The following is a 10,213-nucleotide window of genomic DNA, read 5'->3' as shown; positions in this document are numbered from 1 at the left end:
TTATTACTGTTGAACTTGTTCAAAAGATACATAGATACATACAGACTCATTTAAAAGGGTTTAGTGCATTTATTTATTTGTCCAGAGTGAAATAAGACAAAGAAAATATTTAGAAAAATATCTAACTGCTGATTCTAAAACGGTCCAGAATGTAATACTGAGCCTGAGCACTTTCATCACTTGGTGATCACTTGTCATCACTGATATCCATTGATTTTCCGGATTTATTATTTTTCCTTAAAGCACCACACTGGTTTGATATGACACAAAAACATGCTAGTAGTTTACCACAATATTGAAAAGCAGGTGAATACATCTCCACACTGTTGTAGTTCCTTCCTGTCTTTGGTCCATTAGGAGATTACATTTTGACTCTTGAACCCTGTTATGTAGTATTACATTTCAGCACTTAGATTGCATACACAGAATAAGCATTGAGAAATCTAGGACACTAACACACACACACACACACACACACACACACACACACACATACACACACACACACACAACAAAGTTAAAGCTAAGAAATGGCCTCTTTAACAAGATGGAACTGAGGATACTGTCAAACTGAGTGTAAAAGTAAAATGTACAAAGGGTCATTTCATAGTAATATCCAAAATTGGATGCCCTGAGATCAAAATAATATACATATATATATATATATATATATATATATATATATATATATATATATATATATATATATATATATATATTGTTTGGATCATGAACATCATATGTTGTGTATTGTGTGTTTAGAATAACATTTAATCTGTATGTTTTAATACCATAAGCTCCAGAAAGAGAAATACAGTTCCAGAGAGGCTATAGAGCATAAACTCATGCTCAATTCCTTTAAAAAAAGTGATTTCCAGTTTAGTACAGCTTGGGTCTTATTTGAACAGTTTCAACTCTCTGTCATCTGAACAATGTTGTATTTGTAAAGTTAATCACTGAGATACACCTTCAAAGACAAAACAGGACAGTTTAACTAATTTGAAAGAGAAAACAAAAGCAAACATTCAAATCATCTACCAAACTGTCCATTGTAAACATCCATCACATTTCCTGGTTCAACTTTGACCTCCAGAAAGCAGGATCATGTGTTGTCTCGGTGCCTAACTGCTTGGGTTTCTTGCCACAGTACTCCCAGATCCCATCAGTTACTACGATCAATAAAAAGTTATCATACCTAAGAGAAATAATGGGCAACACTACATAACTAAAACAGAACCAATCCAATAATATCGTGTTTCCTTGGTCTTGGACATGATTTTCTTCGTCATCAAATTCATGGAGATACGGTGTAATCACAGCATGATTACACCGTATCTGTGACAGGTTGTTGTATAACTGTGATCTGTATGCATGCAGAAGGGTTTGTGTAATGTCTCAGGGCCCTAAAAAGTACTTCTGTTGGTCTCGTTGCAGAAATAAATGTCAACAAAAACGTAATTTCAAGTTCAAGTTGTTTTTCTTGCCAAGAATCCACAAAATCATGATGATGTTAGTATTTCAGCTTTTGTGCGTCAGTCCCTTGGGACTTTGACGAGTTTCAAACTCAGGCCTTGGCCTCCTGGTGGTTCATCTCCAACCCGTCCTCAGCATCTTTATTGCCCAGGGCTGAGTCCTTCTTGCTGGGCTCGGTTCCCAGAGCTTCAGCCTCTTCCAAAGTGGTTGTTAGAGGTCTGCCCAGGGTCTCAGGCAACAATAATGTCAGCACCCCGATAATGAATGCCAGGATTCCCACGATGAGCTATACAGGGGTCGAGATGAGTAAAGGAAAAATGTATTTGTTAAAATGTGTTTTGTAGTCAAGATAACATTGTGGATTACTGGCAAATGGGAACATGGTGAACAAAGATGTCAGAATGGACAAGGTAATCACACTTTAAATAATATGTGTTGTTTTAAATGAACCAAAAGAGAAAATGTATACCTGCGGTAGGTATACCCAGACATCAGCCAGGTACACGCAGAAGGGCGCCACCACGCTGCCAACACGGCACATCATACTGCCACTACCCACTGCAAGAGACCTGGTGGGAGATCATACACTTGGTCAGCAACAACAGACAGGACAGTGTTTACCGTCATGTGCCCACCACCACCACCAATATCAACAAGAATCAATTACAGAGAAGCAACATTGCTTGTAAAGTGTACCACATATCCAGCTGCATAAACCTGTTTTTACTGTCCATGTATAATTCAAACTATGTTTCTTATTTATTGATGTTTTTTACATGAAAGCACACTGAACTAGCAACTCAAATGTGTCCATAATGATATTCTGTGGAAAGGGGTAAATAAAATAAAAAATGCAACGTTAAAGACTTTTTCTTCTTTGATTAATTTGACTAGTATTCTCACACAATTGAAGACTATGATTTAGAAGTCTAGTCTAAAAAGACCAATCTCGGCCAGGTATTCTGTGTGTCCTGGGGCTGTATGTGTCTTGATTCTTTGCTCTCACCTGATGATGGTTGGGTAAAGCTCACAGGTGTACAGGTAGATGAGGCCAAAGGCAATAGCGATGGCAAACTTCCCTGTCATAGCGAGAGCGATGGCCAGTGCGTCGATGTCCTGTGGAAAGAAATCAGTTGGACCGTGAGAGGCAAGAACTTCCCATTTTTATCCCATGTTTCATAGGAAAGTGATCAGAAACTTTGGTTTGCTCTTGGGCACATCATTTTGTTCTGAAGGGAAACATTGATATCATTGCAGATTTCATCACACACAAAAATAAAACGCGTGTGCGTGTGTGAGTGTGTGTGTGTGTGTGTGTGTGTGTGTGTGTGTGTGTGTGTGTGTGTGTGTGATGCAGTTTGTTGCTGTGATGCAACAGATACAGACAACAACATCTACTTTCTACAGAGAGAAAGAGGCAGTGTGAGGTGATCCAATCCAAATAACCTTTGGTCTGAATCCAATAATCTTTATTTTTGGCTGTAATGTTAGGAATGTCCATGATTTTTCTCATCCAATAATGAACTTATCTAACATCTTTTGGAAGCAGTCGGTGCTATGGAGTGTCTGCATTGTAAAAGTATGCAACATATGTAGCAGCATGTGGGTTGCTCGCATGGAAACAGCCTTTTCTATGAGCCGGAACGCTGGTAATATTATTTCTATAACAAGTTGTCAGTGGTGGTGGGAGGGAGTTTTGTCATCCTGGGCAAATGCCAGATTTGCTTAAAAGCAATAATGTTGTATTAATAGTATGCCGTGCTTAGTAAAATGTATAAGACAAAACACAGATAGGGTAAGTAAAGCCTGTAGATGTTAGTCAGTAACCCCCTCACTGGCTTTGTAGACACAACACAGCATTCAAAAGAAAGAACACTCAGAGTAGCCAGCATAAAAAGAGAGAATGTAACCAGTACTTTCTGAAACAGAACGAGGTTTTGACTGCAAAACAAATCTTCAGAAACGTATAAAGAAACCTGCTCAAAGAGTAGGGATAGAAACCCAAGTCCAGAACATTAAGAGCACATTGAGAAAAGGTCTAAAGAAAGATCTTTAGATAGTTTGAGGAAATGTACAAAATTGCTGGGCTGCATACACAATACAACTATAAGGAGATTGAAGCAACTACGAGGGAAGGAAGAGAAGATAAGCTATCCTTCTCATCACACTGATGACTGTGTCCATGTAATGTTGGTCCTGACACTATGAAACACGTTTATGTGGTCTACTTAGTCATTTGAGTGTTTCTCAAAACTTGGTTTGGTATGTTTGCCAAGGTACGATATGTTGGTCCACATAGTTTACCAAAGGAAGTCGCATACACTCTGGTGTGTGAGAGTGAATGCTAGCCTGCAAGTATTAGGTGTGTCTTCCTGCAGAATGTACAGTGACATGAACAGAGAGAGTAGAAAGAAAAAAGAGAGCTTGATAAACCAAGTCTCTGTCCTCTGTCACCATGCTGCTATTTTGCAGCTCACGCTTGTGGACCGCTCTGTTCAGAATGGCTTTCAAGGTCAAAGGTCATATTTACTTGGACATTACACAGCAGCTGTTTGCCATCCCAACCGTAAGCAGTACTAATGTGGGTCAGAGCTCAGAACACACATACTGTGAAATGCATGTGTCATATATCAGAGTTCAGAAGTTAACCATGGTCCAACGACCCAGGGTAATGTCAGAACACTAAAAGTAAAAGCTAACGACACAGACAGAAAATTTGGAACAAAACTCTTGTTGCAAACTTGAATTTTGGAACTCACATTCATTTTCATCATGGGGCAACTAAAATCATGCTTGAGCCAGTAGTTTTACAACCCTAAAGGAAATAGTATTGATGATCCATCTAACGCATCTGATGCAACAACATGAATCATAAGAACACTAACACTTAAATATCGTACACACACACACACACACACACACACACACACACACACACACACACACACACACACACACACACACACACACACACACAGAGATTATCTGCTCTGTACGTACAGCAGGTACCACAATGATGAGCATACAAGCGACCCCGGCCAGGAGCAGGGCTGGAGCACAGGTCTTCTTCCTGCCGATCCGGTCCATTGCAAAACAGCCAACCAGGTAAGAGGGAAGCTCCACTGCACCTGGAAACAGCCAATTACAGCAGCTGCCGGTCAGAGGTCAGAGGTGGCACTGATACACTGACACCGAGACAGTCTATCTAGGCCAGGGACCTAAATAACCTGCATCTGCAATGTTGGTGAAGCTCTGCCTCCCAAATGTTCTCCATTCTAAGGCCCCTAAATTACATTAATGGGGATAATAATACATATTAATATTAATGATAATCAACCCATTAAAGAAAGTAGTGTCTGTTTAGTACAAAGAGGAAAAAAGACAATGAAAATACTGCACATCATCCGCTGAAGACATAACTAGTGCTAAATGAATTTAAGATACAAAACCAGTGTTCTAGCAATACAATTGTTATTCTATTCATCAGATAAAAAAACACAGGAAAACTATCAGGCTTGCAGATGGAGAGCTGTTATTTGAATTGCTCAGAGGTAAACAAAGCCAAACTTGACAACATAAATTATCTCACTCACCACCCAACAAAATCACATATTAACTAATACGACCCCCAGATGAACATGATATATTATGATGTGCAGCCAACATAGCAAAGAGACTGTAGAGTGAAAGCTGAGATTTGGTAAACAGACATGAACCCACTTTGCATTTAAAACCCACATGTTGTAAAGTAGTACAGCTGTTGTCAACAATTTCTCTACAAACACAAATATACTTAGAAGTGGATGACCAACGCAGGTTGTTGTTGTATAGTATCATTCCCACTATTTCCCTCCTTTTTTCATGCACATTCACACTCATCAGACAATCACTTACCAGCAAGGAAGAGGTTCATGTACTGGTTTCCTCCGAGGTTGACTGAGCCCAAAGAGAAGACGTAGTAGCCCAGACTGCCGATGAACCAGATGGCCCACACTGTACATGTACGGCCCGCCATCCTCCAGGTGCGGAACAGATCCAGAATGGACAGCTTCTTTTCGGGCTTTGATGGCCGCTCCTCTGCCTCATCCAGCAGAGCTCTGGCGTTCTCTCTTTCCTCTGGCTCCAGGAGTTCCTGCACCTTCAGCTTGCATTCAATGCCATTGAAGCGGGCTATTGCGTCCACCAGGGTCTGAGCGTCCTTGTAGCGGCCCTTCGCAATCAAATAAAAGGGCGTCTCTGGGAACTTCCAGCAGAGGAGCAGGAAGGGCGAAGTGCATGTGGAGAGGATGATCTGGTAGATCCACCAAACCCGCACCAGGTAACCTGTCAGAGCCACCACCATGATGCCAATAGCAAAGGCTGCATGCACGTGCATAGAGGTCCATGTGCGCACTTTGATGCCAGTGAACTCCGTGACGTAGACAAACACCACCACAAGGTAGCCACTGGACACCTGCCAAAAGCAGAGATGAGAAGAAGGAAAGGAAAGTGATGAAAGGAAGAAAAGTGATGGAGGATTGAAAAAGAGTCAGAGAGAAAGATATGAAGTCGAATTTAATGATGAAAAGGGGGAGGAACACAAGCTTATAATATACATGCTTGCAACAGCATTAATCAGCCCTTTGTGTCAGTATTCCTACCACAGAATACCATTGTTTAGTTAAGTATTTCAATATTTTAAATGGTGCTTGTCTTTTCTTTGGGTCATTTATAACTTTTACAGAACAGCAGACACTGTGGCCACAAGAAACAACCACATATCTGCAATTTACAGGTGAAAATGTTCAATGTTCTTTTCTTCCAGATCTCCTTAATTTTTTTTACATATTTTCCGTGTGATAGATAGGGCAGTAATCAGGTGTTAAGTCCCTGTAGCCTTCGCTATCTGAGAGTCTATGTGAAAAACAACAGCTGTAGCAGAGGGCGTTGGCAGAAGACAGAGGAGCAACAGGGGATACACTGTGAGGGTTCTTTCAGCATAACTCACTGCCATGTGGAGTAAAACTAATGACTCCCTTCCCTTCCCTTGTAAACATGCTGTTTTACACACATTGTATGCATCACTGTACATAAAAACACCAATGGAGATATACGAACATACAAAGGCACTCCTACGTTTTGCTCTACAGCTGTTAACATTTTAGTCATTTACCTTTAATTAACAGCTTGAGAACAACTTCAACTCAACTCAAATGTAAATGCATATGCTATCTTTATATATAAACATATATCTGTGTTTAGGTAGATACCAGCCTGCAATACATTTAAAGTTTTTCTTGGTTATGAAAAATGTAAGCAATTATGGGCTAATTCTTGGATTTCCTTTTTCAAAGATTATTTAGGTAAATATCTCACTCCCAAGAAAAAAATAGGGCAGAAGTCAAAGTTACACAGTCATAGTAAGTTGTGTTTTTCTCATACACAGCTAGAACAAACATCTTGTTCTGGTGTTCATGTTTGCTTGGCTGCAAAATGACAAAGCGGAGGAGGTATTCATAGAGAACATAAGCGATTGGCTAGAAATTGGAAGCCTGATAGCTTGTTTACACACATAAACTAGGGCACCTCCTGTGTCCCATTTAGCTTTGGATGTAAATGTTAATTGTGTTAACAGAGTTTTTATTTTTCAAAAATGATTGAAACTATTTTTTTGGCTAAATACAATTCCACACTACTGGATTGCCATTATTGTATTACGTGTATGGAAATGTACTGAACATTCATATCACAGTTGCTCACTTACCTACTTTATTTTTGTATGTATCGTTCAACATAAATTAAAATATCAATTGCACCAATAATGATTGTTCAGGGCAGGCAAGAACACGCAAGAACACAACCGCATACAGTACGTACACACACTGAACTCACCATGGCAAGAAGGAAGCGGAGCACCATAAATATATAGTAGTTTCCAGAGAACGCTACAGATACCCCGAACCCAAACTGACAGACGCTGGTGAGCATCAGGATCCTCACACGACCAACTCTGGAGGAGAGAGACAAAGCCCGAGCAGGTAGATAAAGTAATCAAATGAGTTAACAGGTAAGAAATCCAATAAAGGATCATTTAACTGTCGAAGTGTTGTTGTGCTTCCAATTGCAGCAGTCCATTATACCGCTGTATCAAGGTATTATTAGACCAACATGATGTAGGCATTGATGGCATACAATATATTACATATTTTAATAAAGCACAAAAGGTACGCAATTTGTTTAAGCTACTGATGTTCTGCTTTAAAATGTTTGTTGTGATGCTAGAAACTTTTTGTCGTAAACAAATCATAATATTCCCTCTCAGCAGTGTGTGACAAACCTTTCACTAATACCTCACATATTTGCCTCAATTCTTCCTGTACAAACTCACCAACATTCTCCAGCTCTGTGTTTAGAGTAGAACATAAACATGGGATGGCACGTTTTGCCTTATACATAGAGGAGATGCTCAAGCACCTCTTTGCTTGCTCAATGTAACTCACAACCAGCAAAACTCGACCTCCTGCCTGACAGTCACTCTGATCCTCTCTCTCTCTCTCTCTCTCTCTCATATGCTTCATGCCCCAATGCTTAGTAGGCGACTCATTCCTGTACTCGCATATCAACCACTGAATATTAGAGAGGATGGTATCAAGTTTACTGTTGAGGCAGAAGTGCACCGATGTCTCTTGAAGTTATGACTATATGTGTAAGGGGTTATAAAGGCATACTCTCTCAGCCAGTCTCTACTACTCTTACTTCCATGCACATGTGAAAATAACTTCCTTATATGGTAAAAACTCTACGTCCTGTGTCTTACATGACACAATTTACCTCCCCGGTGTAAATTCTCATTTTGCAAGAAAGAACCCACCCTTCCTCCTCCATGCTGCAGCCCCTGCTTACCTGTCAGCAATGTCCCCAAACACCAGCGCTCCGATCAGTACCCCCAGCATGAAGGTGGGTTGGCACAGCTTGGCAAGCCACTCTTTCTCGCACACCAAATCCCAGTCCGTCACGATGCTTTGGTGGATTTCAGTGTGGTCGTAAACAAAGTTCCCATCGCAGGCTTTCACTGTTTTGTTGCCATCAAAGTCGTACGTAAAGTATTTTGGGTTGATGCGCAGGGCGCTGCGGCACTGGCTGAGCTCCCACTGTTCACCTGCAGTTGTCCTCACCACCAAGGGCCCAGTCCCCAGCTTGAAGACCGGCAAGATGTCTTCCAGGCTCGACCCCGTCAGGTTACCGTACAGGACATCTGTGATGTTGCCAGGCACACTACACACAAAGTTTGGCGTCTGCACTAAGAAGACAGAGGCCAGGTAGTGGATGCCACAGGCGATGGCCTGGAAGACTGCGGCAAAGTACAGACATGCCTGAAATCTTAAAAGAAAGAAAATGCTTTAAAACTATGAAAGCAGACCTGAAGAGGAGATGATGAGAGATTTAGCAGCAATTAAACAGTTCTCCTAACAATGTTGAGACAAGTTGGACAGTGGACAAGTGAAAATATCTCACCCTTGACCTTTCCCATGTGCAATCATAAGTTATTCTTTTTAGCTACAAAAACTGAAAAAAAGTGTTTTCAAAACTATGCACACAAGTGGACACACAAGTTCCTCTGAGGTGAAGACTCAGTCATAAGCATTCAGCTAAGGCAGGAATTTCTTTGAGAAAATTATCCAAAAGCATTCTGCACAAGTAAGGAAATGTAAATGTAAATGCCATGGTATCTATTTTAATAAGCCTATTAGCCCAGTGTTGGTTTAAAAAAAACGTGTTTGTTTCATGGAATAAAATTAACTATTATTAACTGAAATAAAATTAACTTAAGTTTCTACTCCAAAGCTTCCCAACTAACTATTGATGATAGCAGCACAACAAAAACGAATTAGTTCACGAAACAAATCACACGTGCCAGTTTAATAACTCCTGTACCTTTTGAAATGGCCGAGCTCGTCGAATATTCTCTCCACGCTCATTTTTCTAACGGTGGGTCTGTGCGTCGCCTCTCTCTCTCCGGCGCTCACTACTAAATAATAAACTGTGGCTTTAACGGAGCGGACGGAGGATAGGAGGGGCGCGCGTCCACACGCGCACACAAACACACGCGCACACATACTTGCAACTGCGAAATCAATGAAGGGGAAACCCGTTTGGCTGGAGATGATATACAAAGTATATCACAATAGAAGCAATCTATTTAAAGTTATTTTAGTGTGAATTAAGGTTATTCTGTCCAACGTTTTCTCTGACAGCTGGAAATTGAGCTTTGACAGGACTAACCTGCTCAAACGCCAATGAAACAAGCAGCTGCTGCAAACATGCCCGGCGTTTACTGTTTAAATGGAGCGCTAATGAGGTGCTGAGTTCACAATCACCACAAGGTCACAACTCTAAACCAACTGCATCAAAACTAGATGATGAAAAAATAAATGAAAAGAATGTTAGGGCTCTGGGTTTTTCATTGTAGAGTCATGGGAACGGGGGATCTAGCCACAACTTTACCTTTAAAACTCTGACACCAAGAGGTCTGAAAGAAAATATTTTGTTTAAGATTGCTGTATATGATCTAGCTTCTTATTGACTTTGCCGTACATCTAAATAAATGTGTAGTTTAGAGCAAACTCCTTCTGTTTCTAAAACAGCTACAGTTATCTACAGTTATCTTGTTTTGACCAATTAATAGTCCAAACCCCAAAAATATTTAGTTTGCTTTCCATTAAGAAAAATCTGTGATTTCTCAAATTTGAGAAGATGGAAT

At 40.5% G+C, this 10,213-nt stretch overlaps 1 protein-coding gene across 1 annotated transcript; it reads right to left on the bottom strand.

Annotated features, from left to right (window-relative positions):
* Positions 1-793: 793 nt before the first annotated feature.
* slc22a16 (solute carrier family 22 member 16) lies at positions 794-9,431 on the bottom strand (the record flags this gene model as incomplete). The annotated part of the gene is made up of 8 exons (XM_079214738.1): positions 794-1,759; positions 1,943-2,042; positions 2,480-2,589; positions 4,474-4,601; positions 5,368-5,926; positions 7,345-7,462; positions 8,356-8,832; positions 9,388-9,431. 8 exons carry the CDS (start codon positions 9,429-9,431, stop codon positions 1,565-1,567), a joined length of 1,731 nt encoding a protein of 576 aa, XP_079070864.1. The 3' UTR covers positions 794-1,564.
* Positions 9,432-10,213: the final 782 nt, after the last annotated feature.

This window comes from Taurulus bubalis (genome assembly GCF_910589615.1).
Source record: "Taurulus bubalis genome assembly, chromosome: 3".
In the NCBI taxonomy this organism is placed as follows: Eukaryota; Metazoa; Chordata; class Actinopteri; order Perciformes; family Cottidae; genus Taurulus; species Taurulus bubalis.
Note: the sequence above shows the minus strand (reverse complement) of the source record. Positions and strands in the feature narration are given on the sequence as shown.